Source organism: Tenrec ecaudatus, chromosome 10 (assembly GCF_050624435.1).
Source record: "Tenrec ecaudatus isolate mTenEca1 chromosome 10, mTenEca1.hap1, whole genome shotgun sequence".
In the NCBI taxonomy this organism is placed as follows: Eukaryota; Metazoa; Chordata; class Mammalia; order Afrosoricida; family Tenrecidae; genus Tenrec; species Tenrec ecaudatus.
The window spans coordinates 138,009,602-138,031,988 of NC_134539.1; the positions used below are offsets into that span (position 1 = coordinate 138,009,602).

The window sequence follows — 22,387 nt, forward strand, 5'->3', positions numbered from 1 at the left end:
TTTCCACCGGCAAATGCCTTGTAGTCTCAGCCCCACCACACTCACTTGGCAATAGGAGAGGTGACTCAGTTTATTATTCTCAACTGGGCCCCATCATCCCATCAGGCTCCAACATGGCTAGGAGTTGCTACCTCCCAACCCCCATACCAGTCACACCCCAGAGGTGTGAAAGGGGCAAACCAGTCAGAGCTCTTAGGAAAAACCAGGGCTATACAATAATGAAACAAGGAAACCAAACTACAGGACGGGTCTGGTCACTGCACACGGTGTGTGAGGTGGACAGCGTCCCTTTTGCAGCTGCAGACGTCTCCAGCTGCTGGGGCTCCAGGCTTGGCGTAAAGTTGGTTAGGGCAGCAATGCCGGGGGCAGCTTCATTTTCTGCGGGACCACGGAGCATCATCCAGCTTGTGAAGGGGCTCGGCAGGGTGGAGCCCATGACACCCATCGGGGTCAGGGGCCTGACGCTCTAGCCAGGGCTCGGGCGCGGGCAGCTTTGGCCTCGTCCTCCAGCTCATCTAGGAAACGCTCCTGCGACACCGAGTAGAAGGTGTAACCATCTGCGTGGTGCGTTCAGGAAACCACCTGGAATGTGCTCACTCCCTTTCCCGAGACTAAGCTAATTTACCCTCGCCCAACTCCGTTTTTATTAATAAATCGTATTAGAAGAGTATCCCCACCCCCCCACCCCAAAAATAAAGGAGTCCCTTGGAAACAAACGGTTAAGCAATCCTTACACACCCTCTCACTTGAGTCACACACAAGGGATTAGCCCCATTTTACCCACACATTAAACACTGGGCCCGTTATTGTTCGGGTAAAAGCGGCTGAGAACTTCACCGCTCGGGTCCTTTCGACCGTCCCCCCAAGCGCCTCCCGGTCCGCGCACGGTAAGGTCGGATACAAATAGCAAGCACCAGGGCCCCGATGCCCAGGCCGGTCACGATGTTCCGGGTCCGCCGCTGGGGCAGCGTCTTCTGCCACTGGGCGAGTTCCACCTGCCGCATGAACTGCAGCTGCGTGGGGGTGAGTTTCTCCCGGGCTGGGTCGATGCGCTGGGCCACGGGGCCCTTCCCACGGCTACCAGTATCTAGAGGGTCTCCAGCGCCGGGGGCCGCCATATTGCTATGCCTTCTCCGAGGCGCGGGCCGCGGGGCTCTCTGGGAACTTTAGTCCTTGGGCGCCGCAGGGGACGCTGGGAGTTGTAGTCGGAGCGGAGGCGCTCTTCGTGATTGGCTGAGCGGTGCGCGGCCGTTGAGGAGGGGCGGGGCGGGGCGGGGCGAAGGGTGCCGAGGCTGTGGGGGGCGGGGACGTCGAGTTCTCCTCAGGCTGGCGCTGCGAGGGGGGCGAGGCGCCCTGAGTGCGCCTGACGATTCCGGAGAGGGGCCGGGGGCACTGGCTGTGGGCCCGTGGGCCCTGGAAATGGACGGACCTGCGAGGCCAAGATCGGTCTCGCTGAGTGACTTTCAGTTCGGGGCTGTGACGACGGAGACCATCGAAGACGCCCTGCTCCACTTGGCCCGGCAGAACGAGCAGGCCGTGCAGGCGGCGGCCGGCCGCGCGGGCCGCTTCAGGGAGACCCGGATCGTGGGTGTGGATACAGCCGCGGGGAGTCGGGCTCGCGGCGGGCGGGGCGTCTGCCTTCGAAGCACTGACCTTGAGGTGCCCTAGTCTCTACCTACTCAGGGCGGTCGTTCCTGGCCGTGCGCACTGTACCAGGTGCTGGGGACTGAGCCAGCCAGACACTGGTTCGCTGGCCCCCACCAAACACACCCCAGCCCGCCGCCATCCTGTGGAGGCCCCCTCACAGTGGCTAAGCCCCTGAGCTGAGCGGGGAGCAGACAGCCGCCCGCCCGCCCGCCCGATACCCACCCCGCAGCGCCACCAGGGCACCTCCCATGGAGAGCAGGGACCTGTATTTAGGATTGGCATCACCCCCACCCCACCCCGGTTTCAAAGTACGAGCAATCTTTGGGGCTAAAGAAGTAAATGGCTAGGTATAACGGTGGTGAGCTGTGTCACTAAGCGAAAGCAAGGTTTTGCGGGGACTAAGGATGGGATAAAGTGGGGGTGCCAGTTGGCACGGAGCTGTCTCCAACTCTTGGGGACCTCAGGTGACCGAGCATTTCCAGTGGCTGATTTTGGGGGAACTCTTTGGCAGGTCTTTCTTTCAAGGCGTCCCTGGGTGAACTTAAGCCTATATCTTTTTACTTAGTACCTTACAAGCACATTAACCGATTAGTGAAGTTCAATATGAATTACGCTTTCCAGGGACACCCGGCAGGAAGAATGCACTTTGATTGGTGGAGGTGGAGGAGGGGGACCTTTGAACCAAAAGGCGGTTAAAGTCCCTTCTAGAGAGAGGTCCCTATGGGGAAGCTGAGAAGGGAGCATGGATACTGGAAGTCCAGGTTGGCCAGAGAACGTGGAAGGGTCATTGAAATTAAAACAAGCAAAGTAGTTTGGGGAGTCCTGTCTGGAACTGAATGCCAAAGGGGATTTATACTTTAGTTGGGAAACAAGAAGGCATTGGAAGTTTTTTTAATATGAACGCAACCTTTGCTAAAGAAAAGTGATGGGCAATGAAGGAAGGATGGGTTGAGTTAAAGAGGAAGGAAGTCTGTGTCAGTAACCTAGGTGACAGGCCAGAGAGAATGACCAGGAGCTGGATTACCGACATCTCAAAGGCAAAGCCCGACAGTTCTCCCATGGGTGAACTTGAGACGTGAGGCAGGTAAATATGACTATGCCAAAGCATTGAGTCAGAACTACAGTGGTGTCATCAACAGAAACACCACACACAACAGACAAACTGCAAAGACAGCAGTTTGGGTCTCAGAGCTACTTAGGTGAAGGTGCGGGCAGAACACCTATCGGGAGGTGTCTGGCAGACAGTTCAAAGTACGGGCGGAAGTGGAAGTTTGGGAAGCCATAATGTTTACTGAGGGTGTGGCAGAGGATGAGTTAGTTCCTCGAGGGTGTAGGGAGAAGCAGGTGAACAATTCCTCGAGAAACCTTTTGTATTCAAGGAATTGGAGTATGGGAGTGGGGGAAGAGAGAGGAACAGCCAAGCCACCTTTGGAAGAAGAGTTTCAAGGAGAGTGGTCAGTAGCGTCAAGTACTTCAAAGTTATTAACAGGAATGAGAATTGCAAAAAGGCCATGATGCTGTTTGGCAATTTGGACATGCTTACCTGCTCTTGAGATGATTTTAGTAAGCTGTGAAGGGTGGATACCAATGTATAGAAAATGAATGAATGTGGAAGCAGTAGATGTAAGGTAGGCTTTTAAGAAATTTAACAGTGAAGGGAAGGAGTGAGATGGAGTCCAAGCTGAAGAAAGTAAAGGGAGGGCCTTTTTATTTTTTAACTTTTGATTGTAATTTGAGTGAAAGCTTAAGAGCATATTGGTTTTCGAGGGGAGGGTCTCTAATGAATAGACATGAGTAAGTTTTATAAGAGGTGGCGGCGCTAGTAGCAAGGAAGAGGTGTAACCCTCATAGATTCCACCTAATCTAAGCTCAATTTTCTTGGCATAGTCAAGAGGAAAATAGACACATAATCCAGATAATTCAGGCCCAAACCAAACAACTACAAGTGCAGCTAAACAGCAAAAAGAAATAGAGCCTGAACTCTTAACATACAAATGGATTGACACCATCATTATGTCGTCTAGTATTTTATGGAATTGCCCAAGCACATTCTCATCTAGATTGAGCATTGCTAGCAGAGCTGTGGTCTGTGGCAATAAGGTTTTATACATAACTAAGTGTCATGTAAGAGCACTGGTAGCACAGTAGGTTAAGCACTGGGCTGAATATAGATGGTAGGTAGGTGGTTTGAACCCACCAGCGGCTCTGTGGGAGAAAGAGGAGGCTGTCTGCTCTCAGAAAGAATGAAAAGTCCCAGAAACTTCACGGAGCAGCCATACAGTTCTCTAGGTTACTATCAGTCAGAATCAACTTAATGGCAGTGGGGTATATAGGACATGGTGGTGTAGATGGTTAGACTGTTTGGTACTAACAAGATTGACTACCCCCTCAAAAAACCCCCCACCTTTTTATTGTGAATTAGGTAGGGGTTTACATATCATTGTTTTTATATTCAACAACTTCTCTAACTTCCAGTGACTTGTCGTGTCCTACCAAATTTGGGAACGTTCCATGAATTTGCCTGCCATCCTTGTACTGGGGCCATGCTAATCTTCTGTGTATTGTTCCTATTTTGGAGTATGTGCTGGTGAAGCGAGCACCAACTTGACTTTTTTAGTCTTTTTTTTTCCTTTGCCCGAAGGAAGATTTTTCTCTGGAAACATATGGTAATTTGACTACACATCATTCTTTGCTGATCAGTGTTAAAAGTTCCTGGGTCTGTAAGAGCTTTCTTTGTTGAAAATTGACATTTACCCTTGTGTCCACCCTCAAATGATATTGAAAGCTAAACAGAACTCTATCTGGGGCTGTTCTTTCAAAGAGAAACAGGCAGTCTAAAATCTCGCCAAGATAGCTTGCCCTGCCCACTCTTGCAGGGATTTTTTTGTTGTTGTTGTTTCTTTGCTTTTGTTTTCCTCTAATATTGGGCATCTGTCCCCTGATTTGGGGCTGGTTCTTTACAGCATGCCACTCTACCATAACACACTTGCTCCTCGGGCGAGGCTCAGCCTCCACAGATTTACCCAACAAACTGGCAGTGGGGAGCTGGTGCCCAGCTGTAAGGGGACTTGTGTTTGTAAAGCAACGGGAGTTCTCCAGAGGGTGGTTACTAAACAAGCAGTGTCATAAAGAAGATTGAAGCGCCAGGAGGGATCTTTCTGTCCCTGCCAACATTCCACTGAAAACACAAGATAAGGGTTAGGGCTTTTTATCCATCCAAGAATCTCCCTAGGACCAGGGGGAGGGGGGAAGGGGGGCTCCCAGCATGGTGTAGAGGCCATCTAGACCAGCTGAGGATGTCTGCATATAACCGGCCAAGCCTTTTATCAGCTGAGACCCACAGGAAGGCTCCAGGGTCAGTGAGGGAGCTTGGCTGGCCCTTGACTTTGGCACGCAGTCAGCCCTCTGTTCATGCCTCTGATCTGCCTATTGGCAGCAATGGGGACTGAGTGCAGCCCGCGCTGTTCCAGTCTCATCTTTCTCCCCTCCTGACCGTCTTCCCTGGCCCCATCCTGGCTTTTACACAATGCCAAGAGTCCCCCAGATTGGTTTTGGTTGCATCTTGTGAATTAGGCTCTTCTTTCCTGTTTTGGCAGAGTTTGTTTTCCTCCTGTCTGAACAATGGTGTCTGGAGAAATCTGTGAGCTACCAGGCTGTAGAAATCCTAGAAAGGTAAAGCTCTGCGCCCAGGGTCTTTGCTGAGTGGTACCTCTCAGAATGGTCAATGTACCCAAATCTTTAGCAAAGTACTGGTTGTCCCTTGGCCTGGTTTTGCATCCTCCTTTTACTTGCTAATTAAATTTCCTAGCCAGCCATTGATATTAGAGCAGATAAGACAGAGCCGAGTGTGAAGCAGCACAGACCTGTTTGAGTCTGTGAGTGTGGACTAGTGTACTCTCCCATCCTGTCACGTATAGGTTCATGGTTCAGCAAGCAGAGAGCATCTGCAGACAAGCCACACTCCGGCCAAGAGAGAATGAGAAGGCAGGGCCGCAGAATTGGAGGGCGCTGAAAGAGCAGCTTCTCAACAAGTTCCTCCTGCGCCTCGTGTCTTGCGTTCAGCTGGCCAGCAAACTTTCCTTCCACTACAATGTAAGGACCTGGGGTCGTCCATGGGCACCTCCCATGGACATGAGGAAGAAACCAGCTCCAAAGGGGGCTGGGAGAAATTTCTTCCTAGGTTGGGCTAGGTCATTTTATTCACGCGGAAATTCCAGAGAGTACATATGCTTCCTAAACACACACACACACACACACACACACAGTCACACAGTCACACGCAGAGTCACACAGGGGCACTTATTAAATAGCCTGAAGTTCTGTTCCCAAAGTAGAATTGCTGGAGAGATGCCATCATTCATACAGGTCACCTTTCCTCCCTTGGAGCTCAAGGACAGTTTACATAAGGTACCTGAATTGCCAACATACTTATCAGCATAAAGGCAAACTTTTACATTCATTAAGCATTAAAGGGCTCCACGTGGCTCCCTAAGACTGTAGAGTAAAATATCATTCAACAGGTACTTATTGTCTTCTATGGCCAGGTGTTGCCCTAGACGCCATGGCTACCAAGAGTAGAAATGCCCTCTGCGCTCAGTGTGTTCATTGTCGGGGGAGAGTGTGGACACAGAGCACTATGCATGTCCGAGATCCACGGGCTTTCAGAGAACATGATGCCTCAAAGCAGGGCGAGGGGGCGATCTGAGGGATGAGGGAGAGGAGCTGAGGAAAGGGAGGCTGTACGGTTTGAAACAGTATAGAGGCTGAGAGAGCGAGAAGCACGGTGGGTTTGGAAAACTGAGGAGTAATTCTGTGATGCGCAGTGCCCGGGTCATTTACCAGGAAGACAGACGGGACTTGAAGGCATGGGCTGGATTAGGGAGGGCTGTGGGGACTATGTTTCTCCATCTAAGTGACCTTTCCCCCTTTGTTTTCCTTTCTTCAGATAATCAGCAACATTACAATCCTGAATTTCCTCCAGGCCCTGGGGTATCAGTACACTAAAGAAGAACTGGTGGACTCTGAGCTTGATGTTTTGAAGTCCCTGAACTTCCAAATCAATCTGTCCACTCCCCTGGCATATGTGGAGGTGCTCCTGGAAGTTTTAGGTACTTAAAATGTGTGTTAGGGCATATGGATTGGAACCTTCTGTAGAAGGCAATAAAATATGTGCCTAGAGGCTTGGTGGCAGCGGGCAGAGCCTGCCAATGAGGACATGCAGGAAGCCTGCGATGCTAGGTGCTATCTTTGGATGGCCAAGAGAGGTGTTCCCTCTGGCACTTGCCAGGGAGGAGGCCGAGGTCTCAGCAGCTGGCTTCTACTTGGAATCACTAGACACTGCCTTGTTGCAGGATCAGAGTTGGCTTCGCAGAGGCGTGGGAAGAGAACAAATACACAATTTAATTGTGTATTATAGATGGAGGTTTCTCCACTCCTTCCTTTGTCCTTTAAAACGGGACTTGAGCCAAACAGGTTTCTTATAGAACACAGCAACCAGGAAGTTCATGAAGAGCTCAACAGCTTTATGTCACAACTGTGGTTAGGATTAGAGAAAGCCCATTTCAATGACCCTTCTTACTCTGTCTAGGGTACAATGGTTGTTTGGTCCCAGCAGCACAGCTGCATGCAACCTGCCTGACTCTGCTTGACCTGGTTTATCTTCTGCATGATCCCATATATGAGAGCCTGCTGAGAGCTTCAATCGAGAACTCCACCCCCAGTCAACTGCAAGGGTAAGGCAATGCCTATAGGGTAGGTTCCTTCCAGAAACAGGGCGGTGGAGGCAATGGGATTAGCCTGGCAGGTTACCTGGTTCATTAATTTCCAATGTGTGGCTTGGGCGTAGATGACTGCACCCAATCAGCAAAGCCCAGCAGGCTCTGACTTTTCCATTTAAATGACTTCAGGTAATTAGCATACATTATTTCCTAGTTCTTCCATTATAACTGCTTAGGACCTGCCATTACTGGACTGTTTTTACAGCCACCTGGTGCGGAGGGGAAGGAAAAACACCACCAGTCACAAGGTTGCAACTTGGCCTAAGTGTTTGATTACTGTAAAGTCAGACTGGTGAAAAGTCTCACAATTACATTTGTTAGGGAGACAGATGGAACAACAAAAGGCCTGTAAGCCATTCCGGCACCAGGCTCCAGTTTTCACCTCAGCTGAGTTGGAGGGTGGGAAGGGGCTGTCCCTTAGCTATTCCTCGACCATTTCCTTCCAAGTCTAAAAAATCCAAGATGACCAACACAAACAGTTCATACTTGAAGTTCCATGACCCTCGACTTTGGAAGATCAAGTCCCACTCTAACTCCCAAATTAATATGGTTTTAATCACTCAGGGAAAAGTTTACTTCAGTGAAGGAAGACTTCATGCTCTTGGCAGTCGGAATCATCGCAGCCAGCGCGTTCATCCAAAACCCTGCGTGTTGGAGCCAGGTACGCCCACGGAGCCAGAAGCCACTGACTGGATAGCATTCCCCCGTCAACTACAGACAGCTGACAAAGGCTAAGTGTGGAGGAACAGGGTGAATGAGCGGGATTTCGAAAGGTTAGAACTAGGGTCGAGCTGAAAAATATTTTCCAGTTTTCCTCTTAGGAAGTAAACTAGAAATGGGGGCCCTAGTTTATTCATTTCCCTTTATGACGATGCCCTAGTGCTGTGTTACAGTCTAATAACTCTGTCCTCCCCAACTGAGAAAACATCAGGACCCAGATAGCCCTCTCGTGTCTCAGCAGAGGGACTGGCCAGCAGGTTGTTTCCATGTGAGTGCTAGCAGGGTGAAGGTATCCTCATGAAATGTAGCCACTGGCAAACACTGAGACCTGGATCTCATCTTTCCTCAAAGTTGAGAAACAAACACAAAAATTGCATTTGGCGCGAGAAAGCATCCAAAGTTTTGTGTGTGTGTGTGTGTGTGTGTGTGTGTGTGTGTGCGGGATTACTTAACAAGCAGGAATCTCTCTCTGAAGGTCGTCGGGCATTTGCGGAGCATCACTGGCATTGCCTTGGAGAGCATTGCTGAGTTCTCTTACGCAATCCTGACTCACAGCGTGGGGGCCAACACTCCAGCGCGGCAGCAGTCTGTTCCTCCCCACCTGGCGGCCAGAGCTCTGAGGGCTGCTGCTTCCTCCAACACCTGAGGCAGGCTGAATCTGCCACCTGTCAACAAGCGCCCTTCACTGCAGCCCGACCGCCCTGTTTTACTTTCCTCACTCGGGACAAAAGTTCCAAGTGGCTTTTGCACTGTTCTGTTTTCCACTTTCAGGCTTATCTCACCCACGTCCGAGGGAAGGTAGACAGACATGTCCTTTTGGTTGTATCAGACTGAAAATGTCAGAGCTGGAAAGAAAGATTATGAATAAAGTTGGTTCATTTTTGTTTTATTTTTATGGCTTTTTCTGTAACTGTTCATTTCACGGAGAGAATACTGAATTGGCAAATGTCTTTCTATAAACTAATACAACAAAAAAGAACTCTGAGCATGTAAATAAGTATTAACCAGGGGGCTGAAAACCCAAATTATTATTAAAAAACAACCAAATTATTTATGCGACCTTGGCTGAGCATCAAGGAGACAGACTTTCCTCTTTAGAGTGAGCGACTCCACGGGACTTCAGACCAGTTCAAAATAGTCCCTTGAGGTATTCTGATCCAAGTAGGAAACGAAGATTGAGCCCCCTTAGAAGATGGCGGCGGACACCACCACTTAGTGTGTTGCCCTCCGGTGCCCTGCCCCAAACCTTCTAAACCAGGGAGGCCAGCCACAGTCCTTTCCTCGACGTTTCAGAAGCCCGGTACAGAAGAGTCGGTTATTGGCAGGCTTCTGGTGAGCAACACATTCAAAACAGTACGCCCAGCTGTCCTCTTGGAGCAGGGAGAGCCCTTTGTTGACTACTCGGATCGTGGGCAAAGTATGGACGGCAGTGACCGAGCAGAGCATTCTGAACCGACAGGTTAAACCCCTGGAGCTATACAAATGGCTTCCTCTAGAGCTGCCTGCATGAATCTTTTGTAATAACTAAAATGAACCTGTCTCTGTTCAACATGCTTCAAAAGAATCAAATGGATGCACTTGAACCCAATTCTTCCGGAATAAAAAGCACACTGCTTTAAAGAAAAATGCACCAGCACACCTCTGGGCAGTCATCAGCCTGCAGCAGGTCTTTTATTACAAATAATTAAATCTGTCCATAATGCTCCAACGGCATCGAACGCCATTTCCTATCTGTAGCACAGGGCAGAGTAGGCATTCAGCACTAGAACTCCAGCATCTGGTCACATCACACGGTGACCAAAGCTGCTACGTCGTTTTCCCACGTGGCCCAACTGCGCCTCTCAACTCACGCTCGGTGGAGAAAAAGGTTTCTATTCCATGTTGGAGGTGCGGATGGTGAAAGACAGGGAAAAAAATCCAGTGGAAGTACATCAATCTTAATTCGACTCAACTTGTTTAAGAAGACAAAAATGGCGGGGGTGGGGGACTTAGTTTGGAGGGAAGGAAGACATAGGGTTAACCTCGACACAGCAGGTTGTAGCTCTGGAAACTAGCTTTCATACGGTACTTTAAAATAAAGTGGCTTTGTAATTTTTGGTATTGTAAACATAAGCTATTTAATATTACCCAAATTTAATTTAAAACTTTTTTGCAAACAAAACAAAATTGAAAGCCTTCAAGGCAAACATCTTTCTTAAAAAAAAAAAAAAGTCATTTGTTATAAAACTGTGAGGACACCCAGGCTAGACCCCACTTAAGGTTTGTCAACATGAACTTGAGCGCTTTCGTCCACTGTTCCTCGGAGTTAAACTGGGTTTTGATGGAATAGGAGCCGCCGCTGCCTCCGGTGTCTTCAATCTTGCCTTTCTCCACATCCATCCTGCAAGGGGACACAGCAGAGCTCGTTAGCAACAGGACTGAGGGCAAGTCAGCTGGGGCAAACGGGCAGGGCTGGATCATGGGACCATTCACGTCATTTTAGCTATTGAAGAACTCTGGGCGAGGAGCGGTAGTGTATTTTGGATTTGCTTGAAAGCCAAAAAGAAGGCTGTCACAAGAGCTTCATTGTCATCGTGGGGTACAGGGCAGGACACACACCCAAACAGATGGGGAGCCAGGAGCAAGGGGTGAGAGGGGGTCACAGTGCTCCTCCCTGCTTTCCTAGGCATCCCTGAACTCACGGGGGTGGTGGGTGGGCAGTGAAGCAAGGGGGTGCTTGGTTTGGGTGCTAGTTGTAGTCAGTCTCACTCCCTGAACAAAGGTTCCCAGCTAGCACCAGGCTCCCAGGAGACCTGACCAAATAAGCATTCTTGTATATTTCTAAGGGCGTGGGGGACAACTTTTCTGAACTAGGGAGCAGGCTCGGCTGCTGCCAAACCACCGTGACAGGGACCAGGCAGTGTCGGACGGGCCGTGCCTGGCACTGTCACCGTCGCATGCTTTTCTGCCCACCAGGCTGAGCTTTGCTCCCAGGCTTACTGCCTCTTCAAGTCTGTTCCGTTTGGTCCCGCTAAAGACTCACTCACTCAGCTTTCTAAAACACTGACCTGTACGGAAGACAAAAACGCGTCTCGCCTTTCTCGACCTCTTCTTTAAACTGCTGCACACAGTCCAGGAAAGCCACCATTGCGTGATCAAACTTGTTGTCCCAGAAAAACCGCAAGCCCCCAGAACAGTATAACGGCAGCTCCTGCCCAAGAGAGAAGGTAGCTATGGATGTGGGACCCAAGACAAGCAACCAGAGTCTGCCCAGGTGCCTCCAGGTCATGCCGTCCAGTCCCGGGAAACAAGAACTGCGGTTGCACTTGACTTTCCATGACCTCTAACAACTGCTATCACCTTGAGCTCATGTTCAATGGCAATGTGCAAAATGGCACACACACACACACACACACACACACACACACACACACACACACACACACACACCCTCTAGAGTTCTGCCCATATCCTTTCTCAGCAGACCTTAGAAACCTCTTTTTCTCTACAGGTCCCAGTGAGCTGCACTGCCGACTTAGGTGGCCCTGGCTCTTCAGGAGGAGCCGTGGTCTATGAAATGATTGGAATAATGCCAGTATCAAACAAAACCAGCCACGTCACTACGTGCACGGACCCACATATTTCAATGAAAACGGAGCATCCCCAAATACCTTAGCTTTGTCCGTCAGGGACTCCAGGTAAGAATGGTTTCCATAGGGAACAAGGCGATACCTACAACGAAAGGCAGAGATGGGCGCACGAGCCCTCCAAAAGGGACCTCGAGCCTCCCATCTGAATGCTGCCCAGGGGCCTCTTGTGCATAATTCCTGCTCCTCCCCCTGCTTCCCCAGCACTCTGGGTTTCAACACTAGATTTTGTTTCCCAAACAAGCTACATTTATTGTACGATTGCCTGGGGGCTTCTCATGGACAAAGGTGAGTTTTGGATTAGATTGAAACAATGAAAATAGCTTGAGGAACACTTAGGGTTCTGGATGGGGATGCTGCTGTTTGCGCAGTTCATGGGTTGCCCATCTGTGGCAGGAGCCCCTCAGTGAGGGAGACCACAGCAGAGTCTCTCGGTGAGGGAGACCACAGCAGAGTCTCTCTCGGTGAGGGAGAAGCACAGCGGAGTCTCTCTCGGTGAGGGAGAAGCACAGCAGAGTCTCGCCACAGGAAATTCCCAGTGGCACAGTGGTGGTGAGCTGGGTTGCTAACTGCCGGCTGCTAAAATGGGGTGTTTTAGTCCCATAGGAAACTCACAGGGGTGGTTCTACTCTATCCTGTGGGGGCGCTATGAATCGGCATCCTCTCTCAGTGGCAGTGAATTTGGTCTTGGCTACTGAGAACAAGTGCTCCTGCCAGAGATGAGATATACCAAGATACACCACACCCCAGCAAAGAGCCCCATGTCCTACCTCTGGAATTTCAGCCCCATTTTATTGGCCAGGGCATGGAGCAACAATACCGTCTGACCCCAAGCAGCATTAATCTCGTTCCATTCCACGGGAACACTGGGCAGGCGACCCAGTCTGAAGTTATTGATTGTGCCAAACTGTCCACTGTGCCTACAGATAAAGGTGGAGAAAAACATAGGAGGAACGGAACACTGAGAGATGCTTGCGATCGCCTGCTCCCAACCACAAGCTAACACCGATCTCTCTCCTTATCTTCAGGCTCACTTTGAGAAGCTCTACTTTACACACTTTAGATGCATGCCCCAAACTTGTCACCATTTCCCCCAACTGCTCAGCTGTCAAAGCAGAAACCAGGGTGCCATCCTCGGATCCTTCCTCTCTGTCTTTTCTCTCCAAAACCCACCAAGCTATGTTGCTTCTACCACCTAAGTCCCTTAAAGGGCCCCCACTTCCCTCCAAATTCAATGCTAGTCACCAACCAATATTCCCCATTAACGAGTCTCCTGAGCAACAATACGGTTTTTTATGTTATTTTTAAAGCAATACTCTTCTGCTTCCCCAAGCCCTTTCCCGAAGCGCAGGCACAACTCTCCTTGATAATGCACACGCTGACGTCCCTCCCTTGGCCCACACGCTTGGGTGGCACCACTGGCACTTGGATAAAGCCCAACCGCCTTAGTGAGGTCGACGACATCCTTCAGGAGCTGGTCATGTTCCACTTTCATATCCTGTCCCTTCCCTCTGTGCCCTGCCTCCAGCCACAATAAGCTCCTTTCAGTTCTCCGAATCCACCACTCCCTCTTTCCTCTGGTGCTTTGCACACCATGTTCTCTCTTGGGAATAACTCCCTGCACAAGGGACGTCAGGTGTCAGCTTCACAGCCGTTTCTCCTCTGCGGGGAGCTGCCCAGTTTTCCCCAAATTGGGTAAAACATCCTCATGTGTTCCGGTGGCACTCTGAGTTCACCATGATCACACAGGATTACGAGTGTCCACTACGTATCTTTTTCTTCCACCAGAGGCTAAGTGACCAGAAGGCAGACTCTGTGTTGTTTGGGGCTGCCCTACTGGTGCATGGCGGTGGGGCTGCCCACCTAGTTCAATGGGTCTCCGCTGAGGGGCAAAAACGTGGACTGAACTAATGGCGGCAATCAGAACCAGGCCCGGTACCAGGTTTTCACGTAGCTGGAGGCTCAGACTGTTCCCTTTCTTTGGCTTGGTGGTCACCAAGCTCCAAGGAGGCTAATGCTCTGACTGCACTTATCTCCCGTCACCAGGGGGGGAAGAAAAACTGAGAGAGAGGGGAGTGGTGCTATGCTGTGGGGAAGCAGGCGCCTCCTCGGCTTAACGCGCAGACACTCGGTACCTCCCAGACGCGGCTAGCCTCCACCCCCATTACCAGATGTGGAAGGTCGCATTAAAGACATTGGTTTTCTTCAGCTTGTCCAGCTGCATCTGGGCATAGCGCATCTGGTTTTCAACACTCTTCAGTTCATCATCCAACTCCAGCTGTTGTCGTTTAAATTCACTGTATTCCCGCTGATACCTGTGAGCAGGCAAAGTGACGGCTGTTATTCGGGGGCTACCATTTCCCTCACCACCCCTCTGAACGGCCTGTTCCCGTGGGGAGGGGGCACATCACGTCACAGCATCTGTTAGATGCCGCACAGATCTGGGCCCTAGTCCTTGTGCTTGGGAGGAACAAAAGAGGTCTCAAATTCCAGGCCAGGAAAAGTCCCTCTGTGATTCTAAAAGTGAAAAGTGGGCAGGCCAAGAGTGGTTGTTTTTTGTTTTCATGGATTGGCCATACTGGACTCGAACTTTCTCCTGTGTGTTCTTCCTTCTGTAAGGAGTCAGTCCACCTCATCCCGCTCACAGCAGCTCCACCAGAACGCCGTGAAAAAAATGGACTGGGGGGAGGGAAGGCGGAGCTGACACCACGGGCTCAAATAGAAAGCAAATGTTTAGAACATGATGATGGCAACAGATGTACACACGTGCTTGAAACGACTGATGTATGGAATGCTTTAAGAGCTGCAAGAGCTCCCAATACATTTAGCGCCATCTAGAGGACGGAGGCTGCGTCTCCTCCACAAGTGGGACAAGTCCCAGGTCAACACCACCTGTGCTGAGTTCTGAGGATGACTTCCCCAAATGAGTTCCCTCTCCCTATGGGAGAGCTCCACTCCACGGTGTCTCCATCCTGCCCCACCCACACCCCTCTGCACCTATTCATGCACTCTTCATTGGGACCTTGCCGACAAGCCTCCCAAACGCACTGGGCTGACCACCCCGTTTCAGAAAACAAATAAAAATTACTTAGCACTCTCCGGCAATTAAAAACTTTGGTGCTGGAGCCTTCAATCCAGGATTAAGTGTAGGCGTCTGCTTTTGCAGGGCTCCCAGATCTTTCCAGCGCCCCCGGGGGAGGTGGGATTGCCCACTTTAGCAGACCTGCTGCTGTCTGACACAGGGCCCCTACTGTCACCAGACCACTCAGCAGGAGGTCATTTCCTCCCCTGGAGTCTCAAGGGAGGGCAGGTCGGAGAACGGGGTGGGCACTCACTGGGCTTCCTCCTGATCCAGCCTCTCAGCCTCAGCCTGGACCTTCTCCAGACTTTCTGCCACTATCTTGCGGTTCTTTTCCACGTCTTCCAGCTCCTGGATCAGCCGCTCCTCCTCCAGGGCCAGCTCCTGGAGCTCCATCTGCAGCTGCTCACTGTCGTCCTCACTCATCTGCCCCAAGATCTCCAGGCAGCGTCTGCCGGGGACACAGGCAGCGCCGCGTACACTTACCAGGGCGAACCGGCTAGCCCATTCGCACCGAGAGGAACGCAGCTCCTGAGCTGGAGCCAAGCAGGCTCTGAGCAGTGACCGCTCTACCACCTCGGCCTACTAGCGGGCGCTGGAAGCACTCACTTGTAGTTCTGACACTCGTTCTCGGTGACGTTGAGCTGCGTGTCCAGCTGGTCTAAGAGGGTGTCTGTGCACTCCTCGCACAATGGGTGGTCCACGTCCGTCTGGCCTGACATGATGTCAAAAAGGTCCCCAGTGACCTGGGAGGAGGAGAGAGTCAGGGCGGTGGCCTCTGTGCGCCCTGTCCTCCCACCGGTCTACTAGCCATGCCCACCACGTGACACTGGGACGAGGCACACTTGCCTTCAGTCTTCGGCTGAGATTCTCCATGGTGCCGCCGTCAGATGCCTCCCCGATCAGAGTGAAGCTGTTGGCACTTTCGGTAGACATCATCCTGCAGACAGCCCCCCGCCCACGGGCCACGTGAGGGGGCACAGAGGCCGCCTCCACCTACTGAGGTGCCAGTGGCAGACTCTCAGGCACTGGCTGCGGGGCCTCAAGGTGCTTACCCACCCCTAGCCTGACTGGCCTCCTCAGGGTACCTCTCTCCCAAGGAGAGGCCATGCTGGTCCTCCATGGGGGCCTGCAGCATGAAGGCTGGCCTGGATGGGCGAAGGGAGGGGGCATCAAAAAGTGATGTGTGTGTGTGTCTATAGTGGAAAAGGGAGGAGAGTCAAGAAAGGCCATTCTGAATTACATCCCTCACCACCTTCACCTCCAACATGAACTTTACCTTCTCATGAACTAAGGGAGCACCTAACATTATTTGCTATTTTAAAATTCTTCTCAAGAGCCAGCTCTTCTACTAATTAATCTCGCAAGGCCTCATCATTCCCTCAGTTCTCCATTATAGCTACTGTCCCTTTCTACGGTGTGAACGGCAAGAACCACTCAATCGATAATGGGTGGTGATGGACCAGCTCTGAGGGAGTACATCTTTTCTGAAAGAGCCAAAAGGTTCGGTCGCTGCCATCCCCCGGCTCCACGGCTCCACCCCTGGGTTTGACTCAAAGTCCACTGGCCTTTGGAAAGGGACAGGGGGCTGAGGAGGAGCAGGCACCTGGCTGGGGGGATGAATCTGCGAGACACACCATCCTGGCGAGTTTCCACAAATGGCTCCTAAAAAGGAAAGAAGAGGGCTTAGCGTCTGGCAGCTTCGAGGTGGGGTCTCTTTCCCAAACAGACCTAGGACTACTCAGAGCTTCAGCCATGATGACAAGCCTAGGCCAATCAGAGAGACTTTAACAAGGGCATCGTCTAGTCAGGCCTCGGCTCCGTGCACAGACAAACTGCAAGTCTCCTTTGAGTGGGAACAGCAGTCCCTAACGACCTCATACTGGATGACGGTGGCATTCGCACTTTTCCAACACTTACCGGTTGGAGTTCTGGCAGAAAATGCCCTGAATCACAGTACAAGGAACAAGTCATACAGGAGGTGAGGAAGTTTGCCATAGTATAAAACAAAGAAAATCGCTTACGGTTGTGTTCTAATCTTATGACATCTAAGTCTGGCATTGAAAATGACTGCTAAAAATAAAAATAAAATTTAAAAAAAGAGAGAAAATTACTGCTGACACCAGCACTTTCTTCGGAGACGCAAGGACACGGTGAGTCCCATGGGCTAAGGGAGCACGTAACCAGCAGTCTCCAGGGCTTCACGGCCAGAAGAGCCAGGCAGTGCCTGGCTACCACGACCGACTGCTCTGAAAGGGCACATGAGAAGGTCCTGGTTACAGAGAGGGAGAGCACAGAACTAAAAATCCTAACAGGCTCAGCACACTGGTGGGGTAGGTAGACTGGTGGAAGCTCAAGACCGTGACCCTTAGCCACCTTCAGGTCTATCACCAAAGGCTCAACTCCCAGTCGGATAATAGATGGGTCTGTAAGGGGGACGACAGCAGGGAGGTTTGCCTCCTTAGAGTAACAGTCTCACCTTCCAGATCCAAAGGGCAGCATAGTCTCAAAAGAGCAAGTCCAGAAAGGTTGGGAAAGGAGGAGGAAGGAAAGTGGGGAACACAGGGAGAAAGGGGAGAAGTGACATCGCCTGGCGGGGACGGCAACCAACAGCATGTGATAAACCGTGCTCCAAATGACCGAGTGGAAGAGTGATTTGCACTGCAAACCTGTGCCCAAAAGCAAAAAGGCATGCTCTCGTCCACTAACGAGCCTTTCTAACGAACGCAGTCACGCAGTTCACTGTCCAAGCAAGGTGCGTGTGAGAGCCACAGAAGTAACTCAAGAATGCCCTGGAAGATCTGGACACACGGCCACACCGCCCTCCATCTCTAACAACCTTTAGCTCTGTCGGACATGCCTGCTTCAAAGAAGGAGCCTCTGCCCATCTTTGCAGGAGCTCTGGTGGCGCAGTGGTTAAGTGCTCAGCCGCCCACCAGCCACCCCACGGGAGCAAGATGGGGCAGTCTGCTTCTGCAAAGGTAACAACCTTGGGGATCCTAGGAGGCAGCTCTCCCTGGTCCTGCAGAGCTGCCGTGAGTGAGCAGCAGCTCAGGGGCAGTGGGTCTGGGCCACGTTTGTGTAAGGATGCTCCATTCAGTAACCCTGGGACCTCAGGTGCACTCTCCACATCTCAGGATCCAAGGCAGCCTCATCATAATGCACGTCTCTTGTTCACTAGAGACCTCAAAGAAAAACGAAACGCCCAGTCTGCATTCCTGCGCTTTCATAGCAAATCTCCCACTTAGAACACTGATTGAGTGGGAGCTGATTGAGTGGGAAGAAGGCACTCGTTTACCTCTCCTGAGTTAGCCTCTTCCTCCGGGGTCTCGCCTGGTTTCACCTGGGCTGTGGCAAGTAACGGAGCTACGGGCAAGGAAAACACCAAGTCAAAACAGGTGGGCTTGTGAGTGACACCCTTCCTGCCACCTCTGTCGCCAACTGCTTTTTATTGGTTGCAATTTGATACGTATACTGCATGTACTCAAGTATAAGCCGACCCGATTATCAGCAGAGGCACCTAGTCTTACCACAAAAACTGCATAAAAAGGTGCTGGGAAACTCGGCTTATACACAAGTATATACGGTATATCATTCCATAGTTCAATCACATCAAGTAGCATTGTACAGTTGCTAACACAATCAGTTTCCAAGCATTCTTCTTCTACATGGACTCCTTGACATCGTCGCCCTTTTATCCCACCCCCCACCCCCGATTCCACTCGCGGTCCCTCCAGGTGCATCCATCCTGGATTTCACACACAGAACACCACGGAAAAGCCTGTAACAGCCTCAGGAGGGTGAACTGCCAACTGCTTCATGGATCCTTGACATAAAGCAGAATCCCTCGTCTCTTTTCCCCATTAGCTCGGATTAAGGAATGTTCAATAGCTGGAAAACACGCAAACGGTGTCACGATGATGGCTTTTTACAAAAAGTCCTTTTTCGAGGATCTTGAAGCACTTATGGTGTTCATGGTCAGGGTTTGCTTCAACTTTGGGCAGCGAAGAAAAATGGTTAGGGGTGTGTATGAATCACGATTTGATACGTATTGACAACTGCTGAAGCGAGGCGAAGAAGTTGCTATCCTCTTGGAAATTCTTGATGGTACAAGTTACTATCCCCCAGGAAGAATATCTTCAAGAAGAACACGTGTTGAGACGGATCGTGGCTGCTATTGTACAGCCCTGCTGGATGTGGCTGAACTATGGGATGTTGCGATAACTGTAAGAGCCCCCCCATAAAATGGTCTTTAAAAAGGTAACATCCCCTTTACCCCAGGGTTACTGGGCGGGCAAAGGACACCCTTTGGAGGGAAGCATTGTTCTGCACCCCAGCGCTGCAGGGGAGGCAGCTAAGAGCTAAGGTCCTAATGCGTGACCATTTGGCTTACAAAAGCACTTAAAAACAAAACAAAACAAAAAATCAAATGGGGGATGGGAAGCGAGTGGCGGTATAACTGATATCCGATTGGTGGAACATGGCTAACTGCTGAAGCTGGCTGACGGATATGAGAGAGTTTATTATGCTTGTCTCTTGGTTTTGTACATGTTTGACATTTTTTTGTTTGACATTTTTCATAGTAAAAACATGCATGATTTGAAAAGCTAGCTCCCCTCAAAAGAGGAATAAAATAAAAAAGGCTATTAGCCAAGTCCTTCACTCATGTGTCTGTTACCACGTGGGGATTTGCATGATGCTCGGATGCTGGAGGCCATGCCGCTGGACTTTCAAATCCAAACAGGGCAACTCACGGCGTGGGGAGGTTCAGCTGAGCTTCTGAGACAGACGGGGAAGAAATGTGTGGAAAGCCACTTTCCCAGATTAGCCAATGGAAACCCCAGAGATCACAACAGAATGTCACCCGATGTAGTGACAGAAGATGAGTCCTCTAGGTTGGAAAACACTCGAGAGAATTGAGTGGTCACCCCTGTGGATTTGAGCAGACCAGTGATTGTGAAGATGGCCCAGAACTGGGCAATAGTGCGTTCTGCCGCCCTGGGGCTCACCATAAAAGGAGGTGACTCAATGACATCTAACAATAATTTGTCCAGGTCATCCCTAAAATGCATGTGCTTTGTCACAACCATCTTTTGTAGGTATGAACCCTATTTTACACATAGACCAAAGCTTAGAGAGATGAAGTTGTCTGCAAAAAGTTATTCAGCAGTGACACAGTTGGAATTTAAACTCAAGCAGACTGGATCCAGACTCATTTAAACGAGCTGTCCAGGCTTCTCCCACATCCACCTTTGTAACTTCATCTCACTGCCAGGAATTAGACAAGAATACATTTGAGATTCTGTTCTTCCACTTAGCAACTGAAATGTTAGGCAGATCACTTAACCTCTCTGAACCTCAACCCCGAATCTGTAAAGCGAGGAGATAATAGTGGTATTACTCCGGAGGGGTTGTTGCCAGGAACTAAATGACGTAATCATCGGTTTGCGTTGAGTCCTGAAGAAAATGCCGGATATTTACATGTTCCTTTACTGTGAAGCAGCACGGAGAAAAATGGGGGCTTTCTTTGCTAGAGAAAAGCCCTTAGAAGTCCAGAATGTTAGAACTCCCTTTGCTTTCTAGAAATCACGTTATAAATATGAAAACATCGGGAGCCAGAGAAATGATACACCATTCCTAAGTTCCCACAGCAGCTAGGTGGCAGACTACCCTGAGAGCCCCCGGGGGTGGGGTGGGGGGCGCTGTGTGTGTGTGTGTGAGACACAGAGAGATCTCCGAGGTCGCCCGCTCGCCATGCTCTTGCCCTCCCGCATCCCAAGGCTCTCGCTGACCTGTGAGCTCCTGGATGGTGACGCGGTCCAGAATCTTGAAGCTCGTGTCCAGTTTCAGCGGCTGGCTGCAGCGCTGGCACACGAAGCTAACCTGCATGGTGCTGCTGGACGGCCTAGAGCCCTCCATCCCTGTGGCGGCGGAGAGGAGGAGATGTCGGGGAAGTGGGCGCCTGTGAAGCCCCAGCCCTTGGCTCCCACCTGTCCCGGTGGTGGTGGTGACGGGGCCCCGCCCGGCCCCTCACCTCAGGAGCGATACAGCCCGCAGTCAGAAGGAGCAGGGCCGTCACGCTCCCCTTTAAGGTGTCGGCTCAGCCCCGGCGCTCGCCAACCAGGTCTGGTCTAACGCGGGGCCCGGTAGCGCCAGGGCTGTCCCGGAATAAGGCCTCCTGAACCCCCACCGCCCAGACTTTAGCTACTTCCCGGTCCGCCGGCAGAAAACTTCCGCCCGGCCCGGATGTGACGTCACGACGGCGGCGCGTGCTCGATGGTGGCCGGCAGCGGCCCCCAGAGGCTCCCTGGAGAAGTGCAGCCACGGTTGGGCAGGTCTGCAGAGGAGGCTCCGCTGTTCTGTTGGTTAATAAACTTTCTCAAGATAAATGAAGCCACTTTAGTTCCAATTTTTAAAATTCTTCTTAGCTCCTCTCACCCTCTCTTGCTGCTCCTTCCCCTCCCTGTCCTCCCCTCCCTCACCAGTCCTACCATACACATCCTGCAGACCGGAGCGTGGACACTGACTGGTACACGGAAGAGCCCCTGGACACACGGAGTCCAGGACACATGAAGCCCTCAGGAGCAGTAATGAGAGTAGCGAAACCATGAGAGTAGTGGGGGGACACAGGGGGGACCGATCGACGTATAAGACACCCCCACAAACACCCCGTGGAGGGTGATGGGAAGACTGCAGAAGGTATAAGATATTAAAATAATAATAATTTATAATTTATCGGGGTCATGAGGGTGGAAGGGAGCGATAAAAGAGGAGCTGAAACCAAGGCCTCAAATAGAAAGAAAATGTTTTGAAAAGGATGATGGCAACATATGCACAAGTGTGCTTGAAACATATTGATGTAGGGATTATTATAAGAATTGTAAGAGCCTCCAATAAAATGGTTTATTTTTTTAAAATCTTCTTAGGAAAGCCGAACTCTTTCAAGCACCCTTGAGAGAGTGGTAAACCAGCTGGGAGGGGAGGGTGAACAGATAAATGTTATTGTGTTTTAATTGTTAACAATTGAGTCATTAATTAGGAAAGGTTGAGCACACTCCTCACCTATTTAAACATGTTATACGTTTTAAAGCTTTTTTAAAAACCTGGTTCAAGAGTAGAGCAATGGAACCAAATAGAACTAGAAAACAGGCCAAGTCAGGTTCACCGAGCCCTCTGGTACTACCCACGTCCGCACGAAGATGGCATCGCGTTTCAGATCGCTGACATGAGCGATCCGGTGACGGGTGAGTGGCTCACGGAGCCCTGTAAACAGCGGTGCGCTGAATGTTTTTACAGCAAAAGAAGTTCCAAGATGGCCACAGATTTAAGGATCCCAAATCTAATAACCGATATCCCAGATGAACGCCTGAGTGGATGGTTCTTTTAATTTTGGAGGGTGGGAGGTCAAAGCGTGATATGGGAATAAACACAAGAAATAAATTACAATGACAATTTTCAGAACTTTCCAAAACACGGTCAATAAAAATGCCTTGAGACAGATGTGGAATGGGAGATCGCTGATGGAGGGAGCACTGGGT

The 22,387-nt window shown here is 50.7% G+C and overlaps 3 protein-coding genes and 1 non-coding gene across 7 annotated transcripts; 1 reads left to right on the forward strand and 3 right to left on the reverse strand.

Annotated features, from left to right (window-relative positions):
* Positions 1-50: 50 nt before the first annotated feature.
* Positions 51-1,159, reverse strand: COA3 (cytochrome c oxidase assembly factor 3). The gene is made up of 2 exons (XM_075561919.1): positions 902-1,159; positions 51-557 (listed from the first exon to the last, which is right to left on the reverse strand). Exons 1-2 carry the CDS (start codon positions 1,116-1,118, stop codon positions 451-453), a joined length of 324 nt encoding a protein of 107 aa, XP_075418034.1. The 5' UTR covers positions 1,119-1,159; the 3' UTR covers positions 51-450.
* A 161-nt stretch (positions 1,160-1,320) lies between these two features.
* CNTD1 (cyclin N-terminal domain containing 1) lies at positions 1,321-9,039 on the forward strand. 3 transcript variants are annotated; one of them, XM_075561899.1, is made up of 7 exons: positions 1,321-1,588; positions 5,244-5,319; positions 5,565-5,739; positions 6,593-6,755; positions 7,235-7,379; positions 7,989-8,085; positions 8,620-9,039. In XM_075561899.1, the coding sequence occupies exons 1-7, from the start codon at positions 1,420-1,422 to the stop codon at positions 8,788-8,790; spliced, it is 996 nt and encodes a 331-aa protein (XP_075418014.1). In that variant the 5' UTR covers positions 1,321-1,419; the 3' UTR covers positions 8,791-9,039. The 3 variants fall into 3 exon arrangements, with proteins under 3 accessions (XP_075418014.1, XP_075418015.1, XP_075418016.1); XM_075561900.1 differs by having other exon boundaries at positions 1,463-1,659; XM_075561901.1 differs by lacking the exon at positions 1,321-1,588 and adding an exon at positions 1,683-1,955.
* LOC142460421 (U6 spliceosomal RNA) lies at positions 4,141-4,247 on the reverse strand. Its single transcript, XR_012786631.1, has one exon. It is a non-coding gene; the product is annotated as a U6 spliceosomal RNA (small nuclear RNA).
* Positions 9,040-9,790: 751 nt separating the features above from the next.
* On the reverse strand, positions 9,791-21,079 carry BECN1 (beclin 1). 2 transcript variants are annotated; one of them, XM_075561893.1, is made up of 12 exons: positions 20,884-21,079; positions 20,642-20,770; positions 18,148-18,215; positions 16,456-16,514; positions 15,699-15,789; positions 15,459-15,595; positions 15,106-15,300; positions 13,939-14,085; positions 12,541-12,690; positions 11,795-11,855; positions 11,192-11,334; positions 9,791-10,524 (listed from the first exon to the last, which is right to left on the reverse strand). In XM_075561893.1, exons 2-12 carry the CDS (start codon positions 20,766-20,768, stop codon positions 10,356-10,358), a joined length of 1,347 nt encoding a protein of 448 aa, XP_075418008.1. In that variant the 5' UTR covers positions 20,769-20,770; positions 20,884-21,079; the 3' UTR covers positions 9,791-10,355. The 2 variants fall into 2 exon arrangements, with proteins under 2 accessions (XP_075418008.1, XP_075418007.1); XM_075561892.1 differs by having other exon boundaries at positions 20,642-21,079.
* Between the last annotated feature and the right edge of the window lie 1,308 nt (positions 21,080-22,387).

Bases quoted from the DNA above. Each gene is read 5' to 3' on its own strand.
- COA3 (XM_075561919.1), bottom strand. From the start codon at position 1,118: ATGGCGGCCCCCGGCGCTGGAGACCCTCTAGATACTGGTAGCCGTGGG. The intron at 558-901 runs GTATCCGACCTT...CGCACCACGCAG, and splicing joins GGCCCTGGTGCTTGCTATTT to ATGGTTACACCTTCTACTCG.
- CNTD1 (XM_075561899.1), top strand. From the start codon at position 1,420: ATGGACGGACCTGCGAGGCCAAGATCGGTCTCGCTGAGTGACTTTCAG. The intron at 6,756-7,234 runs GTACTTAAAATG...TACTCTGTCTAG, and splicing joins GGTGCTCCTGGAAGTTTTAG to GGTACAATGGTTGTTTGGTC. The intron at 8,086-8,619 runs GTACGCCCACGG...CTCTCTCTGAAG, and splicing joins ACCCTGCGTGTTGGAGCCAG to GTCGTCGGGCATTTGCGGAG.
- BECN1 (XM_075561893.1), bottom strand. From the start codon at position 20,768: ATGGAGGGCTCTAGGCCGTCCAGCAGCACCATGCAGGTTAGCTTCGTG. The intron at 18,216-20,641 runs GTCAGCGAGAGC...CCTTGCCCGTAG, and splicing joins CACCATCCAGGAGCTCACAG to CTCCGTTACTTGCCACAGCC. The intron at 14,086-15,105 runs GTGAGTGCCCAC...GCCTGCTCACAG, and splicing joins CTGGATCAGGAGGAAGCCCA to GTATCAGCGGGAATACAGTG.